Source organism: Pelodiscus sinensis, chromosome 2 (genome assembly GCF_052426305.1).
Source record: "Pelodiscus sinensis isolate ZL-2025 chromosome 2, ASM5242630v1, whole genome shotgun sequence".
NCBI classification, from domain to species: Eukaryota; Metazoa; Chordata; order Testudines; family Trionychidae; genus Pelodiscus; species Pelodiscus sinensis.
The window spans coordinates 57,441,078-57,468,320 of record NC_143053.1 but is presented as its reverse complement, the minus strand read 5'-3'; the positions used below and the strand labels follow the sequence as shown (position 1 = coordinate 57,468,320).

The following is a 27,243-nucleotide window of genomic DNA, read 5'->3' as shown; positions in this document are numbered from 1 at the left end:
GACCCCTTTCTGTGTAGACGGTATGGAAGCTGGGGTTTGCTAGAGAGTCTTGGTGATTCTGGCCACCGTTTTGTTTAGGGGGAGGGTGACTTTAGTCGGGCCATCGGCCATGATAATGTCCATGACAGGGTCCTGCTCCTCCTTGACCTCCTCTGCCTGGACCCCCAAATTCTGGGCCATTTGCTTCAGGAGGTCTTGGTGGGCTCTTGCGTCCATGGCTGTGGTTATGTTATGTTATAAAAATTAGATTGTTTCTTCATCATAAGATTTTATAAAGTTATTTAATTAAATTAATTTCCTTAGTCTCTTTTGGTACTTGAATGTGGGGAGGTGACACTGCTATCCTGGATAAAATTCCTTAGACTGAGCTCCAGGTCTCCAGTTACTTTCTATGGGAGTTGAGGGATTTTATTTTAGACACAGGAGAAGGGCAGTGAAGTCTAGCCCACCCAAAGAATTTAGAAAATGTAGGAAGACGGATAGGATGTATGCTAGAGATTTTGTGTAAAGTGGTGTAGCTCATTATTTTCATGACCTAACTTCACATGGTAGCTAACTAGTAAATGGGTAAGCTAGCAATCAATACAGAAAGCTGAAAATTACAACTCATAAAGAATTTAATAATTTAATATTGACATTCCTAAATGTTAAAGTATTAAATGAATGACTAACATGACTGAAGTAATGAAAGATGACTCCCTTAAGACAAAACTGTAAGACAATGCATTCTTGAATTATCCTGCTACACTTGAAACTACAATTAAAACTAGACTTTTAAACATATTCCTTAAGACAACCACATGGAGAAACATCTCAGAGCTCCTTTATGATAAATTATAGGAACAGTCTTTTTGGATATGACAGTTACAAAGCTGATTTGATAATACTCAGTAAAAGGATGTCATTTTACTATATAAAAAAAACTTCTTAGAGGACATCATAATCCAGCTAAAATAAAAAAGTGCCAAGCATTATTATTCACCCCTCTCAGTTATAACTATTAACCTACAGATGTGTCTGATCATGCACCAATTCCTTTCATTTGTAGGAAACAAATGTAGCCCTTTTGTTTTATCATAACTGTTTTCTTTACACCTTAAAAACCAAACACATGCTTTAAAAGTAATATAATTCTCAAAAAATTGAATTACCTCTGGCCTGGGCTATTTCAACTCATGACACTGGGTATGAACTTTTCAAAAATGCTTTTTATTCCAGAATGCCAGAGCTCGCCACTGTGGCAACGAAAGTTACGGAGAGTATATCATGTTGTTTTGCTCACTACATTGCTCTTCATAGACTAGTGAACCACAGTCTAAATATTAATATTAATCTTCATGGTTCTTCATGAAATTGGCTCACACAATACCTCATTTTACATGTTAAGTTCTCTTGACAGATGTGCTCAAGAACTAAAACAGTTGTCCACCTTAGCAGGCTATAAAGCTTTTCGGGCAACTGACATAGTTATGTGTGAATAGAAATGTGTGTCTGCATGTGATCTGCGATCTGCAAACATGGCCCGCAGATGTAATTTTAGAACAAGATGGGCACGCATAACATTTCTGCATACTATACTTGATTCTGTGGACCACAGATGTTTTAGTTTCTGAGACTGTCAATGTGGTACTGTCAATGCGGCACTTTTCACAATCACCGCATTCAATTTCACCTATAATTTAATATTATTTTTCTGTTGCAGGTATGTATCTGTGTGATGTTGGCAAACCATGTCATCCTAGAGTGCATTCAGGTCAATTCACTTGTGTATTAATACTGAACAAGGTAATGGTCAGTTGAATAAGAATGTACTGGGTGTTTAAGCTAGGGATGTTAAAACTGTTAGCCATTAAGCATACCAATAAGCAGACGGCTTACCAGTATGCTTTAGGGATGTTAGATGTAGTGTAAATAGTCATGTAACTGCATGAAATCGTATCAGTTACATGACTATTCGATAGGTGCCAGGGACAAGGCCAGCAGCCAATGCTCTCTCAGTCCCACTCCAGAGGAGCGCCCATGACCACGCACTGTTGCCTCTGACCCCCTGCGGACATGGGCAGCTGTGGGAGCAGCCTCTGTCTGCAGTGAACCTGGGCTCGTTACAGACAGAAGCTGCTCCACGGCAGGTGGAGCAGCCTCTCTGTCTGTGGGGAATTCAGACCTCCTCACTGAAGAGCTGCTGCCATGGACTAGCCTCTGTCCATGGCAAGCCTGGGCCACCGCAGACAGAGTCTGCTTTATGGCAGCCTCCCTGCCTCCCCAGCTTCTGCCCTGGCAGCATCGCAAAGCAAGTGCCAGGGGAAACTGGAGGCAACAAGGGAAGGCAAGTGGGTCTGAGGAGCCAGCATGCGCAGAGAGCCAAAATACCGGCTATCCACATGTATTTGTTATGCTAATAAACTTATCGTTTCCTAAAGAAGTGGCTGCTGCCATTGTCTCTGGTATAAAATCTAGATTGCCAATTGTTCTAGGGTAACAGGATAGTGTGACGGGGTGGAGCAACCCCGTCACTCGCCGACACCACAGGAAGCTCCTGGCGGCGAGGGAGCAGGCGATACGGGCCGCTCGGCCTCGGGGCGTGCGAGCGGTGAGGAGGTAGCGCGTCATCACCAGGCACCCGGTCGGGCTGGTGATGCCACGGACGCGACGCCGGGCGTGGGGGAGGAACCCGGAAGTGCGGGGGTGAGGGGAACGAATGTGGCAGAGGCAGCATAAAGGGTGTTGGGGCACCCGGGGAAGGGGGTCCGAGCCCAGAGGGGGACGGGTGACACGGACAAGAAGGCCAAAGGGAGCGCGAATGAGGGAGGGACGCGGAAGGCGGAGGCACGGCGGGAGTGGAGGGTAACTACACCGGCTGATAGCCGGCGGCGGAGTGGACCAGACCCAGGGCGGAACGTGAACCCCGGGAGCAGGTGTGTTTGGGGTTTGTAACCCCCCTGCTACCACTGAGAGTCCCACTCTTAGTGTTAGGGCCCTGGGTCGGGGTCCGGAGAGAGGGTGGGCCCGGACCCCCCACTCCGCCCGGGAGGCACCGGATCGGGCAGTAATCCGCGTAGCACAAAGCAACAGTGGGGGCGGGGCGCCCGGCCACAACCGCACCCCTTGACAGATAGGCTATTCTCTTGGGATGCTGTGTGACTTTTGGACTTAACCTTTTATCACAAAGTTCAGTTTGTCTGGGTGGCACTATAACATGGAATCCCAGACAGTTCCTTTAGACTTTCCAATCTAGGACTGCTACAGTGATCCAGGAGTTTACATTTGTTACAGGCGTGGTAAAATTTAATTATAGAACACACCACCGATTTGTCATGTCTGCCCTGTTTTGTGGCTGGCTGCTCTGAGACAGGCGCTCACAGTTGCAAGCCACTCCAGACAGCACAGCAAAAGGTTCCACAAAACTGGTCATTCACAAGAATGACAAGCCTCAAATGGTGTTTTGGTGTTATTTTTCCTTTGCCTTTCTGACTCCTCTTACGAAACTTCCACAAAATTCAAATAAAGAGAAGTGCTAGACATCCTTAAAGACTAAATCAAATCAGTTACAGATAATGCTCATCTCTCAATACATTGTGGAAACTGGACTTTAAGATACAATAATGACATAACAGTTGGTGTGCAACAAGGAATTATTGTTCATAATATTGATAAAAAATTACACTTCTGCAATACCAATATGGAACTCCTGAAATTGAATGAGCTATTTAGTAACACTGGGGGTGTGGGATATCTTAGAGACCACTATGACCAAATATCATGGCTTCAGACAAGAGCATTAATCCTCTCATACCTAAGGAAAGAAGTAAGGTAGACTGTAGCTTCATATTTTCCAGCAAGGATTGGGGAGGGCAGAAAGGCAGAATGAGTTAATGCTAGCTTGATAAGGTTGAAATTTTACAAATCTAAGATCTGAGAAAAATAAGCTATAATAAGCAGGTTGGTTGTTTAATAAATGGAGATGAAATTGATGCAAATGGCTAATACTAAGTAAAAGTAATGAAAAAGGAAAATATAAAACACTGATTAAATAGGAAAGAAAACCTTGTTATTGATAAAAAGAGATAGGGAAATATTTACACCATTTGATCATATACAAATTGGCTACTTTGAAAAATATGGATACTACAAAATATTAACAAAATTAGCTAATGGCTTACTCTATGTATCACTGACCATTATTTTCTGAAATGAAATTCAAATAACTGGCTCTGGAACGTTCCAAAAGATTAGGAAAAAACAAAGTTTTAAAAAAATAAAAAGGAAAAAAGTGATCACAAAATATTGAAGTTCTATTTTTAGCAATGGAACAAATGAGAATAAATGCACGAAATAGCTACAGAATAATAGGACTATAATGGTAAGTAGAAATTCACCTATGGTAAACTGAGAAAATCCAAATACCAGAAAGAGGAAAGAAAGAAATCAAAAGGACCTAGACAAAGTAGAAACATGGGTAGAAAAAATAATTCAATTCAATGCACAAACATACAGGACTGGAAACTATGAAAGCAGTAATGTCGAAGACTTCAGAATGACAACAGGCCAGGTTAGACTTGAACAGGCAAGTATGATTTGAGTTCAATGGTTTGCCTTCACAAAAAGCATCATTCCAAGGAGTGTGGAGGTAGGTCTATAGTACTCTGGTGAGACTTTATGTAATATGTTCAGTTTTGGCAATTAATTCCTAGAGGAATCTAAAGTTAGATATCAGTGAGAAGAACAGAGCAACAAGAATGACCTTCTGCTGTCTTCTCTATAATCCATATTATATTATATTTGTTGTTAACAATGCAACTTCTAAAACCTATATAGAAAAACCTATCTGACCAAATGTGCACATGTCATGTATGAAAACATAGGGTGGAACAATTTTAAAGGATTTTTCAAGAACATTTCCAGACAAGATTTGTGCCAGGATTAAAAAATACATTTTAAACAATACAAATATTATACACTTTTTGCATACACAGAACAGTGCAAATATTTACAGATTCAATTACTTGAAAAGTTTAAGCCACACAGAAAACTAGAATTCAGATCCAACATTATTTTCCGTTAAAACACTCTAGTGTAATTGTTAATCAGAGACAGTATAAAAATCCTTAGAGTCAATTTTTGCCTTATTACACCTTTGTGATTTATATCACATTGATTGGTAACTGAGGGCAGAATTGATAGATCAGTATTAAAACTGGCAAACTGCTGGGACCTCAACTACTTAGAGATCAATACATCTCTAATCATCTTTATATGATTTAAAAAAAAATTGTGATTATGTGCACCAATGAAATAATGTCAGATTACACAAAGTTTTCTGTTTGCATTACTTTTTCTATGATTTTATTTTATTTAATATTTGTCTCAACTGGAATGAATAATTAAACTTAATAGGAGCTTCTTACCCTGAATCTATTAGGAAAGGTTTTTCCTCGGAAATTACAAAAAACTGGACATCTTTTTTTGCTCACTTAGCTCTTGCTTTGAATATTTCTAGATTAAATAGCAACAGTTCACGTAGGGGCCAAAAATTTCAATTTAGGGTGCCTAAAATTAGGCTCCAAAAATCAATACTTACACACCTTAATAAAACTGGCTGGATTTTCAGAAGGGTTGAGCACCTACAAATCTCAAAGTTATTTTTACACTACTATGAACAAGTGAAAATAAATCATGAAGGTTGGCTTTGCAACCTTCACAATCAGCTTTTGCACTACAGTTGTAATCAACAATTATACTTTTGTACTTTTAGTAGCTGTTTTCTGTCACTGGTGACAGAACATCAACAATTTTACAAAAAAAGAGAACATACAATTCATAGTAACTACATTTGACTAATCCCCATCAGACTATGACAATCATTAGTTATCTGAGTACTTTGTAACAACAGAATACATAATATTGATTTAAAACAGCAGAATTACATAGTTTATTTTTTTCTGACAAAATAGTTGTTCTGATTTTACTTATCAGCTGAGTGCATTTGGATTCCTTTAATTCTCCATCAGTGTTCTGCACATACAAGTTAATTTATCTGTATAAAGAAGTTGTGTGTAGGTATTTGAGAATATTCTTAATCTTGTTTCTTTTTTTTTGCCACATTTACAAATTACTTTTCCACTTGAAGTTGAGAGGTTCTTCATTTACTGGTAATGGAAAAAAAGTAAAACTGGCCAAATTAGTCATTGAAAACTACCATTTAAATGCTGGGTCTAAATACACATTTTTTGGGGGATGGAAATGAAAATATTAGCAATATGAAGTAATTCAAGAAGCTTAATTCTAACCACAGACACATGAAGTTATCACACCATATATTTCCTAATATGCATATTTTAAAGTCACAATGCTGTTCACTTGAATTCTGAAAGTTAAGGTAAAGTGTTCATTTTATTTATTTTAGCCAATTTGTGAATGTTTAACTATAACAAAACCAGATTTCAAGGATATAAACCATGTTATGAACAAATTTTAATGAATATAAATTATAAAACTTAAGGAAAACACAATGGAACTTCTGAATATTAAGAAAATTTGGGCAACAGAACATGCAGTGTTTGTACAGTTTGTACTCAGTTTGAAAGTAACTCAAGACTGTAGGAAAGTCTCAGAGGGGTAGTTATGTGAATCTGTAACTTTAAAAACAATGAGTAGTCCTGGGTATCTTAGATACTAATAAATACAGCACCAGTGATATTCCTCCAGGGGCAGGGAGGCAAGTGGTGAGCGGGGAGCTCATGCAATGCCGGAGCTCTGGTGGTTCAGTCAGGAGTATGGGAGAGGCTTAGGCACTGCAGGGAGCTCTGTGGCGAGGCTAGCAGCCCTGTGGCAAGGGGCTCAGGAGGCACAGCTGGTAGTCCCAGGGCTGAGGGGTCCAGCCAGGTCTGGCAGCACAGATGGCTGAAAGCAGTGAGGGCCAGCTGGGGCTCATGGGGAACTTCCCTCCCTACTCCTGAAGGAACAGCCCAGCAACAGCGCGGGGTAAGTAAGGCTTGCTTGGCCCTGTGTGCCCAGCAGGAGCGTGTGCCTGTGGGCAGAGAGAGGTGGCCACGCAATGGACTTCCAGGCAGGCAGGGCACTCAACTGCTATCCCTTGCCATTGCCCCAGCCTTACCACGCAGGCCCCTACTACATGCGTGGCAGTTCGTGGGACATGGGGGTGGGGGGAAGCACAGGCGAGAGGGTGTCAAACTCCCTGGAGAAGCATCAATCAAGAGGCTCTGCTCCCAAAGAAGCGGGGAGAGGGAGATGGAGGTGTAGGCAGAGGAAAGGAAAAAGTTACATTGCAGCAGGGCCTGCTGCTGCTGCCTGTTTGTGCTCCGTCTGTCTCTTCTGAGGGGAGGCTTCTTCCCAGTGGCTAGGTAAACAGAGGGATAGAGGAGTCCAAGCCAGCCGCAGAGAGTAGGAAAAGATTGGAGAGGGATGCAGGCTGGTTGTTTAGCAGGCTTCCTGCTTCTGATTTACTTAAGAACCATTTTGCTATTACTTTTTGAGTTTTTGGCTAGCTGTTCTTCAAACTCCTTTTTTGTCTTTTCTGTATTTACACTTAATTTGATAGCATTTATGCTCCTTTCTATTTTCCTCACTAGGATTTAAATGATGCCTTATCTCTCATTGCTTCTTTTACTTGGTAGCTAAGCCACAGTGCCACTTTTTTTGGTTCTCTTACGTGTTTTTTAATTTGGGGTATACATTTAAGTTGGGCCTGCATTATGGTGTCTAGGAAAAGTTTTTATGCAGCTTGCAAGGGATTTTACTTAGGCACTGAACCTTTTAATTTCTGTTTAATCTCATTTTTCTGTAGTCCCCCTTTCTAAATTAAATGCCACAGTGTTGGGCTGCTGGGGTGTTTTTTCCACCACAGGGATGTTACATGTTATTACATTATGGTCACTATTTCCAAGCAGTCCAGTTATATTTACCTCTTAGACCAGATCCTGAACTCCATTTAGAGAACTAAATTAAGAATTGCCTCTTTCCTTGTGGGTTCCAGAATCAGCTGCTCCAAGAAGCAGCCATCTAAAGTATCAAGAAATTTTATCTCTGCATCCCGTCCTGAGGTAATGGGTACCCCATAAATATAAGGATAGTTGAAATCCCACACTATTATTTAGTTTTTTATTTTGATAGCATCTCTAATCTCCCTTAGCATTTCATAGTCACTTTCACTATCCTGGTCAGGTGGTCGATAATAAGAATATAGCAGTAGGGATATATTATTAGAGCATGGAATTACTATCCATAAAGATTCTAAGGAACATTTTGGTTCATTTAAGATTTTTACTTCATTAGATTCTACATTTTCTTTCACATATAGTGCCACTCCTGCACCAGCACTACTCGTTCTGTCCTTCCGATATATTTTGTATCCTGGTATGACTGTGTCCCATTGATGGTCCTCATTCCACCAAGTTTCTGTGATGCCTATTTACCAATATTCTCCTTTAATACGGAGAACTCTAGTTCACCCATCCTATTATTTAGACTTCTAGCGTTTCCATATAAGTCATTTAAAAATTTGTCACTAATTTATCTGTCTGCCATTTTCTGATGTGTGAAGACTCTTTTTCATTTGATTGTTTCTCATCTGATTTTATGCATATTTTATCATCTTCTATCCCTGAGACTCTGATCTTAGCCAAAAACTATCCATGTGTAATTCCCATAAATCAATTTACTAAAATACTGTAAGAAATATTTTATAAAAAGAAAAACTTACACACTTTTCCTTCTTTTTCTAATTTCCTTAAGTGAAGGGTGAGATTATTTTCTGCTGCTTTAAGTAAATTTTCAGGAGTATCCTAAATAGAAATACAATGAATATATGGTAATCCACTTGAATATCTGCTAATAATTTCTCTATTTTCCTCAATAAACAAAAGGAAACTCTTCTATGTTCAGCTACCTACCGGTAGTAACAAAGAATTGAAGTCATACTTAAATCTCCAGTTTAAATGATACATTTTAATTTTTTTACATTTTTGCATTATGTCTTAATTCAGAATAGCACATTTCATGAACTGAGCCTATACTGGAATGTTGGTGTGCTTAGAAAAGTTTTTTTAGATTTTACTGATAATTTCTTAGATGTGATTCCCTCCCTTTGGCCTCCCACCAGATAACTTACTTTTCCAAGATGATTACTCATATTCTGGGATAATGTTTGAAAAAATATTGAAAAAGTCAAACAACTTAAAAATAGTTAATTCTTTTAGTGAAAGTTATATAAACTCAAATTTCACAAGAGTTTCAGAACGACAGAGTATCTCAGGCAACTTCCCAGTGTTCCCTATCACAACTTATGCCAAATTTAACAATGTGTCCCAAAAAATGTCTTATTTTAGTATTTGGCCAAATATGAAGCTCAACAGTGGGCAGTTGTATTCCTTTTCTACTCCTCAAGGTTTTTCCCACAATTGCCAGCATTTTTTAAAATTTGAGGGGAATTTTTCCAAATATGCTATGGATCTGGCAGTTGGGGAGCTTGTGTGATCTAAATGGCTGGCTTGGTAAACCGTCCTTGTAAAACTAAATAATAGTAGTAAAACAGTTATCTCCATATTAAAAACAAAGTGCTATTGTAAAAATTAGTATAAATTAGTGACGGGAGAACTGATGAATGTTTGTGTTAAGCATCACAACTTCTGGGTACTTTCCTGAAGTACTGCCTCTCCTCGAGTTATGAATGAGTTACGGACCAAACACCTGGCAGTAACTCAAAATGTTCATAATTCGGACCCCATTGAGTTACATTGCAACTGCGCTGTTCTTAAGGGAGTTTTGATTGTAAATGCAAACTGTCGTAAATCGACTTTTCGCAACTCGGTGACCAGTTGTAATGGAACGTCTCCTTGAAAGCCGCGCGGCACGGAGTCCGCACTACCGGACATTTAAAAATGGCGGCGCCCGGGCTTTATGCAAATGAAGCCTGGGAAATTCAAATCCTGGGCTTCATTTGCAACTCCGGTTGCCTACATTACAACCCTAGTTTGAATTAGGGTGGTAGTGTAGACATACCCTGTGAGAGAGAGGGAGCTACTGGCTCCCTTCTCTGCTCTGAGTTGATTTTCACTCTACAGCTCTTCAGCCTAGACTAGCTATTCAGATAGACCATAAGTACCTGTCTTCCTGATCTGTACTAGAGGCTACCATTACAGAAAAACCATTCCTAGGCTGCAGTAGATCCCAGTCTGCAGGAAGCAGACTAGAGCTTCAAACACCTGAGATAGTTTACAAAACTCTTTGTAAACCTGTCTTGGATGTTTATAGCCCTGATCACATTAGGAGTGTTCACAGCTATCATTTCCCCTCATAGCATCTTGTACTTTCCCTTCAGTCTAACCCAGTAAGTTTTTCCTGCAAGGAGCATCAGTAAAGAGTTCTCTAGTAGGGATGTGACCATGTACTTGAAAACAGAGTTAACTAAGGAGCCTGGGTTCATTGGTTAACACTTTCGGTTACATTCAACAATCTCCTCCCCCCACCCCGCCACTGCCTTTCAGGGCTAGCCCGAGGCATTCTGGTGCCCTGGGCATGGGTGTGCGGTGCCACCCCTGGGTGCACGCGTGGGCCCACCCGTGGGGAGCAGGCCCGACCCCCTAGGGTGCGCAGGCCTGGCCCCGGGGCTGCTGGTGCACGCGCCGGGCCGTGTAGGACCCCGCGGCCATGGGGGAAAGGGCATTGCGGGCCGGCACCGTGGGGATGCGGGCGGGCCAGCGCTGCGGCAGCTGGGCGCACAGCGCCTGATGGCAGCTGTAAGGGACGCCATGCGCCCCGTACAGCTGCCATCAGGCGCCCCCCATTGGTTGGTGCCCTGGGAAGCTGCCCGGCTCGCCCATGCCTCCGTCCAGCCCTGCTGCCTTTGTATCAGAGGCAGCGGGGGGAGATGGTAGGTGGGAGTTATTGTGTTTGGGGAGCAGGTTTAAAAGCCGGTTTCCCCTGACCACCTGCTTTTGCGGAGCAACCTCTTTCCACCCCTGTGCTACTTCCAAAGGCAGCAAGGTGGGGGGGGGGGGGTAGGCAGGAGCCAGTACACGTGGAGAGACAGCTTTGAAGTACTGGCTCCTGCTGAGCTGACCCCCACCTCCTGCCTCTGATACAGAGGCAGGTGTATGTGTGTGTGTGTGTGTGTGCGCGCGTGCACACTCTGGTTTAAAAGGTGCCCCACTGCGTAAACATGTATCTGCTGAAAATTTCAGCAGATACACGTTTACACAAATAAATGCATTTTAATATCCCTAATCTCTAGGTCTCTCTCTGACAATCAATAAAGAGGTTCCTGAGAGCACAGGCTGCTTATCATCAAGTCATAGGACCCAGCTCCCACTGCAAGCAGTCAGAGAACAAGGTTTTTAGCACAGGTGGCCTACACCTTCTTGAAGTCTGTGGGAGTCTGCATCTACACACTCTAAAATACTTTGTGGGAAATTCCAAATAATCCTGGACATAAACATATTTAGTTATTATCTAACATTGTTCACTCTGATCTATTTTATAACTACAGACTTTCTTGATCCTCATAAGGAATGTGTGATTAAAAAGGTAACAAAATAGTTATCATGAAAGTGAAAGCTAGAAGATAATAAAATCATTTAAGTCTAGATACAGTGAAGCACTTAAGTTATGGGACTACTTACATGCTTACAGTCATGTGCACTTGTCTATATTAGGCCTTTACTGAACATGAAAGGAATAGAAAGAGTGACAAATATGGCTCTGATTAACTCTGAAACCTCCTAAAAGCCCGCACACAAATGCATACCACATTGAATTTACTTCAGTCAAAATTAAGATTTTGCTCTTCGATTTAATGTAATAATATTTTAATTATAATTACCTTGTATACAATATTTATAAGCTCCATTGATGTAAATGATTTTCCAGCATTCTCCTGCAAAACATTTAGGATTTGTTGTTCACGTGCATTTCTGTGAGAAATGTATCCTTGAATTTTAGCATTTGCATCATGTACTACTGGACCATGTCCTAAATTCAAACACAGTTACAAATTTTTAACATAAGAAACTTATTTAGTAATTTGTTCACAAACAACCTCTCACCTTGGTAAAAAAGCTCTGATAAGTCTAGAAATCCTATGGAAGTAGCAGCATCCCTGTACTTACAACTCTGCCAGTTAGGGTGGCTGACTTGAACATATTTAAAACCAGCACTCCAGCAGGAGTGTTGGAACCACTTCTCTCCTACCTTTTTCCTCCTCCAAAAACCCCATCCCTACTTTTCCCCTGAGGCTTCACTCCTGAGTAGGGATTGGAATAGGTGATGACCCAGCACCTCACCAGCTCAGTGACCAGACTTTGGGTGTCCAGTCAGCAGATCTGATCAGACTTGTCAGGTCCCCTTTACAAGTCCGACCAGACTTTCTGTTTGAAAACCGGGGACCTAGCCACCCTACAGCTATTATATCTTTGATTCTCCATTACAGTGTGTTTTATACACCCTATCACAAAAATTATCAGTAGAATCATTGTCAAGTTCTACTTTACAGGCAATAGTGTAAGTACACAAGTTAAAAGTCTAGAACATGGGAAAGAAAAGAAAGCAGAGGGCATTACAGACCTGGAAAGATCTGAGGGGAAAGGACAGTGCAATAGGAAAAAAAGTGGATACTGCTTGTAGTAAGAGGCACCTTCGATCCTTATCTGATTTTGTGGTCATTGGTGGGGTCTCTTGGAGTCTGCTCTGTTGACTACATGCGCAAAGTCAACACAACAGAGAAGACTCTGAGGGGTAACCGTGTTAGTCTGTAACTTTAAAAAAACAACTAATAGTCCTGAGGCACCTGAGAGACTAATGAAAATACATATAGGCTGTACCTCCCTTAATTGGGACTCTCTAGTCTGGCAACCTCTGTCGTCTAGCAGAACCAGGGATTATTCATGGACCACAGAGCCCAGGTATAAGGAGGTCAGGTCACTGGGCAAGAGCATGGTGGAGGGACCGGCCACTCAACTAGGAGCCCCATGTGGGGGAGGGGACACACCAGGGTTGCAGAGCTTGGGATCCGGCAGTGGCTAAGGAGCTCCAGCCCCAGCTGTGGAGCTCGGGGTGCAGCCACAGAGCTCGGGGGTCCAGCAACAGCAACTTGGGAGCTCCAGCCTGGGAAGTCATGCCAGGCAATCAGCAGTGGTGCTGGGCTGGAGCCCTAGCAGGGGGCAGGAGTTCAGCATGGGCCATGATGGGAGGTACCTCCCTTTGTCCAGCAAGTCCCTTCAATCGGGACTGGTCAGGACCCCAGGGTGCCAGACAAAGGAGGTTTAACCTGAATATAGTATCATGAGCTTTCGTGGGTAAAATCCACTTCCTCTCTCATCTTAGTTAGCCTCTAAGATGCTATAGGACCACTCATTTTTTTACAACACAGAAGAGGAGCACACATACACGGAGCCTAATCATTATCATCATTGATGGTGTAGGAGACCCGTCAGGACACTACAATGGTGACTTCTGACTACTACATGGCGCTTTTTTTTTTTTCCACAGAATATTTTTCAGGGACTTGATAAAAAGAACTCTATGAAAAACTGGAATTTGATAGAGGAAGAATAAAGAACTGTCAAGAATGGTTACATATTGTCCATGTGAAATTTGATCAAATTTGGCATATGATGTATTTTTTGGTCACATTCAGATAAACTGAAAATCCTACAATTATAAAACTGCTTTGAAACCAAACTAGCAAAAGAGATAATCATTTTTATCTATGAAGCAGCAATCTGTTATATTACCCTGATATAAAATACTAAGAAAGTATAATTGTTTTGGTTTGTACAATATACTCATGAACAGGAGTGGGCAAAATCCGCCCCGCCACGCACGTGGATCTGACCCACGGAGGCCCTGCTGCTCCCCTGTCCGCAGGTCATAATTGGCCTGGGGGAGCACATGAAGCACTTGTAGGGCAGGGGGCAGAGTGGAGAAGGCTTCATGCTCTCCTCCGCCCCCAGGCCTGGGCACGGGGGAGCTGTATGAAGCTTCCTTCGCCCTGCGGCACTTCAAAGCATCATGTGCTCCTGGCAGGGTGGGAGGAGGCTTCATGCGCTCCTCCGCCCCCAGGCCAATTAAGGCCGGGGGGCGGGGGAGTGCACGAAGCCTTCTCTGCTCTGCCCCCACCATGCGAGCAGCATGCAGCGCTTCAAAGAGCCATGTGCTCCTGGCAGGGTGGAAGGAGGTGTCGCGTGCTTCCCCGCCCCCCAGGCCAATTATGGTCTGGGGGTGGGGTAGCTCCACCCTTTCCATTTAGGCCCCACCCCTTCAGGGGTGGCCCCAGACTACTTCAAAATTTTTTGAAGTGGCCCCTGGGGAAAGCTTATTGCCCACGACTGCTCATGTATATATGTAAACATAATTTGAATGATGCCTTATTTCTGGAGAAATCAATAGTCAACATATTAGGAAATTCTTCGTTTTTTGTGTCAAGATGCAGAAAAATGATATACAGTATAGTGTACAGAAGTAAGAAAGGCACATACATAACAGTTGCTAACAGTTAAGGCTGCAGCTAGGGGTCTTTCATAAGATTAAAATTATTGGGATGTTCAGAAGTAAACAGTTTTGAAGTTCTTTTGAGCTCCTTTTTCAGAATTTTTTTCAAACCACACTTGTGTTTCTGAGACAGTATAGTAAATTAATCAAACCAGGTTTTAGTTCTAGGACCTTTAAAACAAAGAAACTTTTTTGAAATTCTGACCACCATGACTTTTCAGCTCCTTAGTATTTCTCCCAAAACCTTCTGAAATCACGATGTCCTAGGAAGGAATGGGGCTGATGTTACACAAAGTCTTTACAATTCAAAGACTAGTGGCCTAATTCTTCACTATCTTTCATTCTGTGTAGTAACTAACATCTGTATGAAGTGGATGGAAAACACTGCCATATCAAAATGGTAACATTTATATTTGGTGGTCCATAGGTCTAGGGTGAACATGTTTCCCTACGCAGAATACAGGACAAATTCCAACTGGTTGCCTGTTTGTCTTAAAATTTCCCCATGCCTCTACAGGACTTACTATTTTAGGGACTGTGGGAGCTTGGGGCTTTAGGTCCGCAGGGCAGCTGCTGGCACTCAGGGCTTCAGCCCTGCAGGAAGGGGAGGGGAGGACCACCATCGGCATGCAGGGCTTCACCCTGCAAAGGGCATGGGGGAGCCACTAGAGCTCAGGGCTTCAGCCCTACAGGAGCTTCCCTTCTCTACAATAGGAAGGGAGGAAAAGGGAGCCCTCAGAGCTTCAGCCCTGCAGGAGAAAGAGGGGAGAAGGGCTATCGGCACTCAGGGCTTTAGCCCTACAGGGGGCGGGGGAAGAGCCACTAGTGCATAGGACTCCAGCGTCTGGAGCTCTGAGTGCTGGCGGCTCCCCACCCACCCTGCCCCTCTGCAGGGATGAAGTTCATCCCGGCAGCAGGCAGAGTGGGGGAGGGGAGCTGCCAGTGCTTGGGGCTTCAGTGGCTGAAGCCCTCAGAGCTGGCAGCTCATCCCCCGCCCCTGCAGGGGAAATATAGGACAATGTGTCCATTTTTTTTTAAAGTTGGGATGCTGGGAGGAGGCGTTAAATAAGGGACTGTCCTGTAAAAACGGGACGGATGGTCATCCTACATAGGTCCCAGACTCTATTTTGTCTCAGAAGAGGCATTTTGGAACAAAAGAACTCGCCCTCTTCAGTGCCTGAAGGCATACATGACAAAGACTACTATCAAAATAGTCCAGGCTAACATAGTAAGTCCTGTAGAGGCATGGTGAAATTTTAAGCCAAACAGGCAACCAGTTGGAATTTGTACCTTTGACATAAGTTCATCAAGTCTTTTCTGCACAAAAAGTTTATACAGCTTAAACTACATACTGACTTCAGCACACAGAGATATATGCATTTAATATTATGCACTGAAGCCTATTTTATGCACGTAAGACTTATTGTTGAAATGTGTGTGCTTTTAGTATAATACTTTTAAAGAAAAAATCTCAGACAAAAAGTATCTTTTTATCAAAGCTCTTTTTCCTTAACAAAATAACTGTTCGAAATGAAACATAACAATGATATTACTATTAATCAAAGATAGCAAAATTTAAGATGTGGTGAATACCTGTTGTAATATAGTAACAGTTCATTTGGTCAAAGTCTATAAAATCTTAGTTCTCAATCACAAGATATAGCTATCAACAAACCTGTCCCTTTAATGTAAAAAAAACAACAACCCCATACTCCACCTACAAAATAGACTTGAGGCCAATGTTTGAATAGGAAAACTGAACCAAAATTTGCAAATATCAGTGTTCATATCCCATATGCCAGCTCAGCTCCAACAGCCATGTACATGTACTCATACACATACTTGTGATACTGGTCCAAAATTGAGACATTTGGAACCAATTTGGATATGAACCTGTCCAAACTTTTGGGCACACACAAATCTATGGTTTTGGTTTGAACTCTTTTCCATTTCAACATAAAAACTCTATCAATAAATCTAATAACCAATTTGCAGAAAACTATAAATACATTTAGAGATCTATTCTACATATATATTTTAATGAAAGTGTCTTAGCTTTTTAATAGTTTAGACCTTATGCAAACACTTGTCTGTAGGACCCTACATATCCATATGCCTCCCATCATAGCATCTTAATGTTAATTCCTTAACCATAAAGGAATCTATTTTCATAACACCCCTAATAAAGTGGTATCATTACCTACACATTACAGGCAGAGAGATATAAAAGTGACATTCAAGCTACATACAAAGTTTTTACAAGGTGCAGGAACTGACCACAAATCCTACCCCCAAAGGATTAACCATAAGATCATTAATTTAATACTATTAAGAAATTAAGATATTTGTCAACTTTTACTACACAACAGGAAAAATTATGTTCTTTACATGTGACACTTATCTATTTAGTAATGTGGGATACTATCATGATTTCTGAATATATGTTGAAGCTGTCCAAGACTATATGGATTATATGAATTAAGGTTTTTTTTTAAAATTACAAAATGTGATATTATACCTTTATACATTTATTTAAAAGACTGCAATAACTGAGAGTGGATTAATATATAACTTTCTTCGGTAATGATTAATTTTCATCATTTTAAATGCTTCATTTTAGGGAGTTCAAGTTCAAATATTCTCTGAAACATTAACTTTAATGGCATTTAGATCTTAAAGCTAAAAAGTTTGTCTGTTAATAACAGACAATCAATTTTTCAAGTACTCACATTTCTTAGTAGGAAGGTGGTATCAATAAAAAAGCATGAGAGCCCTCTTGTGGCTGAAGTACCTTTCAGTTCCCAGGGAATGTTATAAAATGCTAACAGTAGATAGTTCTATTGTATGTTCAATTCAAAACAATATTAAATATAAAAAAGTTACATGGAAAAAATAAAAAGTTCATCCATATAAAGACATTCATGCTAGGCAAATTGCCATATTGGTACAATGAGTCATGGCCTTCTCCTGTATCTAATTCTGATGGAAAAAGGGAAACCTTAAGGTCTGTGTGTGTTAGAGGAGGCAGGGAGCTGGGTTGCATAAAAGAGAGGACGAGGAAAAATAGAGAATAAGGCAGTCAGAGAGGATTCCCAGCATGAATAAAACTGGACACAAATTTAAAAAGTTACTATAATACATTTATCAATCTTAATATAGTAAATAGTGGTGACAGAACATAATATAGAGAATATTTTTATGGAGATTAGGGATGCTAAATTTAGTTTAATCAACTAATCGTCTAGTTGATGGATTTTCCCTAGTCTATTAGTTGATAAGTGGGGGATCAGCAGCACGGTTAGCTCCTGGCCCCAGGAACTAACCCTGCTGCAGTTCTGCCTTTTAAATGTATTAAGACACAGCAGGCTGTTAATACATTTAAAAGGCAGGAGTGCAAGCTGGGCCAGCTGATTCCCAGTTCGTGACAGATCCTCCAGCTATGTACCAGCCTTAAATGTAAAAAGGCTGGTGTGCAGCAGGAGGATCTGGTGTGAGCTGGGAATCAGCTGTCCCAGAGCCAAGTCCCCCCTGCTGCGGTTCTGCTTTTTAAATTTATTAAAAGCCAGCAGCGTCTGGGACTGGGTGCGAACCAGATATCAGCTGATTCCCAGGTCATGTCCCGTCTCTGCCGCCCCCTGCCTCCACTGACCCCCACGGAGATGGTCCTGGGGTTGACTGGCTTTTAAGCCAGCTCCCCCCAGCATCAGTTCCTGCTCCCTGCCTTGCTTTCTCTATTAGAGGCAGCAAGGGATGGGGGAAGCGACTAGTCAAGGGGCTAGTCCACTAGTCACTTACATCCCTAATGGTGATGTGCAAATATTTTACTAAACATGGTGAAGGAAACAAAATATTGATCCACAATGCAGTACGAAGATACCAACGTCCATTGGTCACTGAAAATGCACCATATGCTATTGCTTTTTTATAATCTTAATTAGCGCATGTACTTGTCCATTGCCAACTGTATTTGAAGTACTTTACAAACAAGCAGAAGGATAAGTTCTCTGCCTTTAAGAGTTTATAATCAAGATAAATAAAGACACAGACAGGGGGATGACAAATAGAACTGTAATAAAAAAAGTGGAATTTAACACAAAGTTTGGCATGAGTAAAGCTAATAAAAAAGAAACAGTCTTTGTAGACCTCGCAAAGAAGGCAATGTGGACTAATGAATAAGGTATTAGACTCAGGGCACCTGGGACCTATTTTGGTCTGACCTAGTATTTTTTGGTCTGACCTAGTATGGCTATTCATATTACTCCTGGGGGGGGGGGGGGGGGGGGGGGTGAGGGGGGGGGGACATTCTGCATCAAAAAATTAAAAATTCTGTGCCAAAAAATTAAAAATTCTGCAAAAGTTATGTGTCAAAATAACACTACATAATGTCTCATAATCAAAATAAATTATTCTGGTAATTTATTTCAAAATACCTTGTCAGCGAGTACAGTAATTCCTCTTTTAACACTATAGATATGTTTCAGAAAAAGATTGTGTTAAGTGAAAACCTGTTATGCGGGGTCAATTTTCCCATTGAAAATAATGGAGAAGGTGGGGGTTGCGTTTCAAGCGGAGGTGTCTGTTGGGACCGGGACATAAGGTTGGGGGAGAAAGGGGACTGGGTTACAGCAGGGAGGGAAGGTGTTTGGCTCTGGGGAAGGGAAGAAGAGGAGAGGGGAGGGGAGGGGGATTGGGTTGGGAGTATGCCCCTGTGATGGGTCTGCCGGGACCTGCATTGCGTCCGGCGAAGGGGATGGGGTCGCCGGGGAACGGCGCAGTGAGCGGGGGAACTCTCCGCCACTTTGCAGGGAGGCGGAGGAAGTCCTGCACAGCTGCTGGCGACAGGCCAGCTGGGAAAACCCAGCCACCGGCCTGCAAGCGGGGGCGGAGGAGAGGGGGGCAAGGTGTCCAGCGAGGGGGAGTCAGCGGGGAATGGCGCGGCAAGCGGCGAACCCTCCGCCACTTTGCAGGGAGGCAGGAGAAGCCCCGCACAGCCACTGGCAATGGGACGGCTGGGGAAATCATGTTATTCTGGGGACGGTCGTGTAATTTAAAAAACGTTCCCTAAAAAAAAATCGTGCTATCACGAAAACGTGTTAAGCGGGCACGTGTTAAATGAGGAATTACTGTATGTCTGTAACAATACATACACAAAAATTTCCCCAGAGTAGAGTTAAAGAAACCTCTATGAAAACCCAGTTCCTGTTTCTCTGACCCCCATCTTTTTCCACCCCTCAAAGCCCAGCTAAGGGGGGCAGACATGCACAACCCTTACTCCTTAAAGCCCAATTGCACACCCCCAGCCAATACAGCCTAACCGCTTCCTCCCCAGAGCCCAACTACTGGGTCCCCAGATCAGATAAATACCAGCCCCCGTGTCTCCTTCCCCACATTGCAGAGCACAGCCAGGGACCTCCTCGGTACAGACACCTCATGCCCCCTCACAGCTCAGCTGCAGCTCCTCAGACATCCATCCCCTTCCTCCAGAGATCCAGATGGGGAAACAGACTGATGCTCAATCCCAAGTTTGCATGGAGTTTCCTGCATGCAACCAGGAACCCTCCAGTTTCTTCTCCCTCTGCTCATTCCAGTGGTCCTAGTGGTGGCTAGAAGCACTGCAGCTCATGTTTCAGGGAGAAAGGAAATTCTGCACACAAAATGTTAATTTCTGCAAAATTCTGCATTGTGCAATGGCCCAGAATTCCTCCAGGAGTACCTTAAGAAGGCAGAAGCAAGAGTATAGTAATTTAATCATGCAAAATATGGGCTATACGGAAGGGAATCAAAAGAGAAGATGACAAAGGTAGGCAGGAGCCAGATATGTTATCTTAAAGAACACAAGAAACTTAAATCCTATCATACAATAAGTTTTTAAACTCAGTATTGACAAAGAGGAGGCACATTTTATATGAGAATTAAATATTTTCTTAGATTAAAAAAAGGAAAGTCAGGGAGACTGAATAAATCAGAGGATAATTAAAATGACCATAACTGGCATTCTTAATCATAGCCTGAGTAGAGAAGCCAGGTACTCAAGGACTACAACCTACTGAACTGACCCTCCCCACAATGTTATAAGTGGTCTCTTTAGTTCAGTTTTAGATCTAGTGGCAGGATGGCATGAAGCAGCTTGCACTGATGTTGCCTCTGCTACATGTATTCAGTTACAGAAGATTCGGTTTTCTGGAATATCAATGCTGCACTTTTCACAACCACAAGTTTCATTCTCAAATACAAAAATACTTATGAGAGAAACGGATAGCATTATGGCAGGCACACAAGCAGTATCTTAAATAGAACTGAATGCCCTTTAAGTAATTATAACACGTGAATATTGGATAAGATACTCTAAGTATTATCAAAATATTTCATACTACTAGACTGTAGTATAAGTTTTTGCTTTCTTAGAGGAGATATTCCATATAGATCAGTAGATCTAATTAAGAAAATGTAAACTACCAACCAGGGTATATTAGGTCAGCTTTCATTTGCAACAGAATGTCCAGTGATTTCATGTAGTCATACAAGTCTTCAAATACTGCTGTTCCTTCTCCTAGAATACAGTCACCCGAAAATATAGCATTTTCTTCTACAAGATGCAAGGCCATATGATCATCAGTGTGCCCAGGTGTATATAAAACTCTATTAAATGAAAGGAACAAATGATATTATATGGAACAATCACATATAAACCATTTATATGTGACAAAAAAATGCTGATAAAACCATGACTCAACATGACTGTCTAGAACAAATCTTTGTAGAGTCTTTATTAGGGTAAAAACAGAGGTGAAAGTAGGCTGGTACAATGTATCAGCAAGAAGTGGACACCAGTATCAGCCCATACATACCCAGGGCCTGGGGCAGATGCCCTTTTTATCCCTCTCCCCCCCATTGGCAGTGGCGCTGCCAGACCTTACTAGCAGGCCACTGATGGGGAGAGAGGTGAGCAAAAGTAGCAGCTGCCCCTTGACCTGGTGATTTAATAAGACCTGGGGCTCCATGAAGGGTTGACTGAAAGAGTCTGGTTCCAAGCCCTGCCCCTTCCAGGAAGGCCAGAGCCATTTTCCCCACTGTGGCCAGGATTCAAGCTGCATGCCAATAAGTCCCAGTACTTAACTTCACTCTTGGGTAAGAGGGTTAATTAGAGATTATGTGATTTGGACTAACCTAGTCCACATTCTTATGCTTCATAAACATGTATGGAAACTGGCAAACATAATTAGCTCTATTCTATTCTATTCTATTCTATTCTATTCTATTCTATTCTATTCTATTCTATAACATAGGTCCTTTTCACACTTGCCACTAAACAGCTTCCATTAGTGCATTATATATGTAACGAGGTGTTTATTCTCTCCACAGAAGTCAGTTTTGTGATTTTGTTTCCAAATTAAAAAAAAAAAAACAACCACGTGCATATGCATTTATGTTGGGGAAAACAAAGAAAAAACGTGCCTTGCACTTGGAGGTGAAGGTGGTGAGGTTTGTGAATTTCCCTTAGTTCTCAGGACAGCTCATTCAGAATGTAAGGCCAGTCCTTTAGAAAGCTGCCACCCACCTCTATTGTAGAAAGTTCCACTGTGCCAGGGGAAGAAATCTGTCTTCATCCTGGATCTTTGGGCAATCTTTTAGACTTCCGAGTCCAGGTCATTGAGCACTTTGAAGACAAGGACCAAGACCTTGAATTTGATTCAATAGTCTATGAGGAACCAGTTTAGGAAGCGGAGACCAGGTTCATTATAGCTCATGTTGCTAAGGAGACATACTGTAATATTCTTGTATTAGTTGGATTTTCTTCAGAACTGAAGGCTTTATGCCCACTGCTGTAGCTAAGAACTGATGAGACATGAACAAGTGAGACCAGATCATTGTTTACCAGGATGGGACAGAATCTCCAAGCCAACCAGAAATGGTTTAAAGCCTTACTTATGGATGCTGCTATGTAAAAGCTTAGCATCAGCAAGGAATCCAAGAGCACTCCTAAATGATAGACTTGACCCAGTAATGGGTGCATGCCTTCAACTGAAGGGGACAGTACCTGGCTGCAAATTGTTCAAAATGTTCTTCTTTGCCCTTATAACCTCTACCTTTCTCTGCTTCATCTTCAACCTGCTGTTCTTCATTCTTTATCTGATCTTGTCCAGGCACTGGGAAGGCCATTTTAGGAGAAATGGTATGTTTTCAGTAATGTAAGTATTTAAACAGCAAGCCCTTTATTACCCTTCACATGACTGATTTTTTTTTCTCTTCAAAATTTATTTTTAACATATGAAATGCTTTCCAACAGATATTCTTTTACTACCTGCAATCAATCTTGCAGCCAACTTACTGCTGTGTTCTACAACATTTAAGTGGTTTAATTTACCACTGACTTGAAAGGCACTATCTCTAAGTAAGGAAAGGAAGCAGGAAGTTTCTTTAAAATTGAAAGGAGCAGGGCAATATTGATGGGAGAATTCTGGAGAGAAAAGGGTAAAGGAATTTTTAATTTAAGAAGGAATTTCCAGGAAAAGCAATCTGCTGCTAATATTTCTTGTACAGTGTTTATCACAACTTCTAAGAACACAATATATTTCCGTTTGAAACTGTTCAATTATTCAGTAATTTTATTGCTTCCCAACTACAGTGAACAATTGTGAACAGGGTGGTTTAAGAAATACTGTTTAATTACAAGTGTAATAATCCCCCTATGTAGATTTTTTCAAAAGATTAACAGCACATGCATCCTCTTTGAAGAAATCTTTTCACCATAAGAATGACACCCACAAAGAGTCATCTCACCACCAAAAAAAACCCCTCTACCAACAAAAAATTGTTACCCTTAAAATGTAACCTCAAATATACAGTAGATGAGAGGAAAACATTCTTAGTCTTAAAAGCTGACTTAACCAACTAAGGCCTTGTTTACACTGGAAGGTTTTATTGATAAAAATCTGCCTTTTGGCAATAACAAAGAGCGTTTACATTACAATTCACATTTTGTTGGAAAAAAACATCCAGTTCTGGCGACAAAAAACTTCTACCCCCACGAGAGACTTTAGTTCCCCCCCCCACCACTTATTGTCAACAAAGAGCCAGTGTGGACTCTGCTGCTTGTTTTGTCAAGAGAACTAGCTTCTGCCAATATCCCACATCTGCCCTGATGGCTATGCACAGTGTTTTGTGATCCTAGTTGCCCTGCAGCCATGTGCCCCTCCCCTTTCAAAGCTCCAGGAAGTATGTGACAACTGAGTGAGTTGCTCTGTTTGTGGGGGGAAAAAGAGCAAGTCATTGGAATTCTTCTACATGTTCTGCCCTGCTAGGAACACAGCGGCAGGCAGACTGCTGCTGCTGCAGGGAAAAAGCTGGAGAGACTACTGTGCTGCGTTGATATTCCTCAGCATGGAGAGCAGCTCTGCCTTCCCAAAATACTGCATTGTGGGATGCTTACCCACAGTGCTTTGCTCTGTCAACAGGGGAGCTAGCAATGTAACCATGAAATGTCAACAATGAGAGGCAGAAAAACTGACCAGTTTTCACTTTTAGCAACTTTTGCATGTCGACAGCACTTTAGTTGCCAAACCATCTTAGTGTGGATGTAGCCTAGTACAGAACTGACATTTACCTGAGAGTGGCTCCCTCAGTCTTTAACACATCTCCATCTTTCAGGTATGAATACTTTAACTTTTCTCCTTCTATTATTTCCTCATGATGAGGAGTGCGTGGAAGCTTACTTATGCAATATTCAGAACCTATTTTAAAAAGCAAATAATATTTTAGATCATTCATAGTTAAGCCCTAAATAAATGTGAGGTCACTAGCATGGACACACCATAAAATTACGAAATGTCAGTAAATGTACTTTTATGCATGTCTATTTCACTGAAAAGTTAAAAAAATAAAAACCAGCTTACTGCCATAACTACTAAAATTTGTACCTCCCTTAACTGGGACTACATGGTCCGGCATGGACCATGGATGTTTCTGGACCAGAGCACAGGAACAGGGAGGTCTGGCAATGGGTCAGGAGTGCTGTGGGGGCACCAGCGACTCAGCCAGGAGCCCAGTGTCTGCGGATGGGGGTTGGGTGGATGGGCAGCGGATGGGGGTGTGTGCGTGGTGGAGAGCTCTAGTTCCACAGCAGCTGTGGAGTTCCAACTAAGGATGTTAAGTATCAACTAATTGACTAATCGAATAGTCATTGGTAAACTATTTCCCTCTCATCACTTATGGACAAAAGAGTATTAACAATGTGAAGCTTTTCCCTTCCAAATATATAAATACTTATTTATATATTGACATCAAGAAACATTTTGGAGTGCATCTGAATCAAACATGTCTTACTATTTACCATACTCATACCATGATCTGTCAGAGCACTGTGCGTTTAAATACATTGTGCAGCTCACATGAAGATCTTAAGTGAACTGTCCAGCTAACAGTGCACCAGAACAGTCTAATTGTATTTTTCCTATCCACATAGCTAACAAGTCATATCTCTTCAATATCTGTCATATTAAACTTCTGCTTACCCTTGTGGATGCTTCTACAAATATCAGATATGCCTCCAGTATGATCATGGTGCCAGTGTGTTACTAAAATTTCTTGGATCGAGATGCTGAACTCCGTCAGTGCTTGTTTTAAACAGCCAATATATTCAGGTATACCTGGCTCTCCTGTGTCAATAAGGATCCTTCTACATTTAAAGAGAAAAAATTCAGTAGAAATGCTCATTTACAAAAGTCATATTAGAGCATTAAGAGACTCTCTGAACGATGAAATCCTAAATACTCAGGGACTTCCCTGAGAGACCATCTTTTCTTGTGATATACTGCTGCAATGCTATCAGCAGAAGTGCTTGAGCTTCATTTTCACGTCATAGGATAGGGGACTCCTGGCAACATATTCTTTGTCAGAGCCCCTAGAACTGCTTTGGACTGAATAGCTTAAGTTCAGTGACATTTTGGCATGCTGCTGAAGCCATGTATTTGACAGGATTTTTGGAGAGGATTATTAAGGATGTTTTTCCAGAAAGACCAGAGGAGATTTTTTTTGGGGGGAGGGGCTGGATGAGATATAGGGATGTTTGCTTTTGGAATATTGCTGGGTTGTGCTGTAACCTAAAAAATGAAAATAAAAAACGTGTGATCTTATAGGACCTTACAGTCTGACCAAAATTTTTTTTATGTAGTACCATTGTGTTGTAACATGTAATTGTCAGGGCACCTGCAGACAGACTAAAAGGATCTTTATTTATTTTGATTCATGCTCGAAACATTGGAACTGGGCACAAGCATTTAACAAGACTGTCTGTAAATCGCTGTGGCAAGCATAGAGAAAGCTGCTGCCCTCACGAGGAAACGCAGTGCCAATCCCACCACCCCTTCAGGTAACCAACCACTGGCTACGCTCGACCACGGAGCATCGCGCTGAACTCGGGACCAAGAGCAAAGGAAGGGAAGAGCCCGAGGGACCCAGCAACCCAGCCTACAAAGGGACAATGTTGCGTGCCAGACGGGAAACCGATCCTGCCCCCCAGCCGGCTCTGGCCCCCCAGCCCCACTCGCTAGGTTCCCAGGGTCCCTTAGACAGAGCAAGGCGCGAGAGCCCGGTCCCGTGCCCAGGCTTCGGGGGAAATAAGCCCCGGCTCGGGCCTGGGTGTGCGGAGCAGGGTCAGAGCCGCCGGCCCCGTGGTGCGAGGCCGTTACCTGGGCCCGGTGCCCACCAGGTAGGTGTTGGTCCCCTGCAGGGTCATGGGGCCCGGGTTACAGCCCAGCACGCGCACCACCCGCGCGGAGAGCTGCTCAATGCGCGGCAGCAGAGACGCCATCTTCCCCAACGGCCCCGCCGCGGCGCGCGCCCGATAAAGGAAAGCGGAACGCAGCGCCTCCCCCACGCTCGCGGCGGGGAGCTCAGCGGAGCGCGCGCGCCTGAAGCTCGGTTCCCACGGGGGCGGGCAGCTTCTGCGCGGAGGAAGTGAGAAGCGGTGCTGCGTGCCCGTGGACCAGTCGCCTCCTTCCCCGGAGAAGGAGCCAAGGGCTCGCTCAGCTACCCGCTTTAGTTCCCCTCAGCGGGTCACCGCCGCGCGTGGGAAACAGGGCGCGTAGGAATCTGAGCAATCGCGGCACCCCCAATGCCACCCGCCCACGGCAGCTACTCCCCTGGAACGCTCCTCTGTGCTCCAGCTTAGCTGGGCTGGAGCCCCCACATCGGCCCCCTGCTGCCAAGGGGCCAAGTGTGGTCACAGCTACACCCCCCCGCCTCGTGACGTCCTATCACAGCTGTTAGCTTTGGTGGATGACGTCTGTAAAGTGATTTCCACTGCGTTCTCCTCCCCGAACCTGCCATGTGTTCCATCTTCAAAACTTCCCCACATACATTTCAGCCCAAAAGCAAGTTAGGTTGCTTGATCTCAGTCCAATAGTGACTTTCTTTAGAGTAGCACTAATTAGCCAAATTTTGAGGCCTAGATGTGAAGAAAAATGATTAGTGGAAGGTTAGGAAATAATCTCTGTATGACACCAATAAACAGAAACTTAGAAATTACTAAATGATAAGGTCCTTACTTTCCTCCATAGCCAAGAGCCACAGACAGAGCAGAACCAGTGTAGTTAGAATGTAACAGTTTGTGCAGGGGATGATTTGTGGCCAAGTGGAGGAAAAAAGTCTTAAAGCAACATTGCAAATAATATTTTTCTTATTACACTCTTTAACATAGATATTGCACCATGAGTGGGTTATGATTCAGTTCTGTGTTTACTC

General features: G+C 42.5%; 1 protein-coding gene across 1 annotated transcript; it reads right to left on the bottom strand.

Moving 5' to 3' along the window:
- Nucleotides 1-599: 599 nt before the first annotated feature.
- Nucleotides 600-26,618, bottom strand: LACTB2 (lactamase beta 2). The gene is made up of 7 exons (XM_006131509.5): nucleotides 26,190-26,618; nucleotides 25,014-25,177; nucleotides 24,107-24,233; nucleotides 20,963-21,141; nucleotides 11,837-11,985; nucleotides 8,720-8,801; nucleotides 600-6,146 (listed from the first exon to the last, which is right to left on the bottom strand). The coding sequence occupies exons 1-7, from the start codon at nucleotides 26,309-26,311 to the stop codon at nucleotides 6,103-6,105; spliced, it is 867 nt and encodes a 288-aa protein (XP_006131571.1). The 5' UTR covers nucleotides 26,312-26,618; the 3' UTR covers nucleotides 600-6,102.
- Between the last annotated feature and the right edge of the window lie 625 nt (nucleotides 26,619-27,243).

Coding starts and splice junctions, on each gene's coding strand:
- LACTB2 (XM_006131509.5), bottom strand. CDS start 26,311: ATGGCGTCTCTGCTGCCGCGCATTGAGCAGCTCTCCGCGCGGGTGGTG. Junction 25,178..26,189: donor CTGGTGGGCACCGGGCCCAG/GTAACGGCCTCG, acceptor CTTTAAATGTAG/AAGGATCCTTATTGACACAG. Junction 11,986..20,962: donor AGCTGACCTAATATACCCTG/GTTGGTAGTTTA, acceptor GTTTGAATTTAG/GACATGGTCCAGTAGTACAT.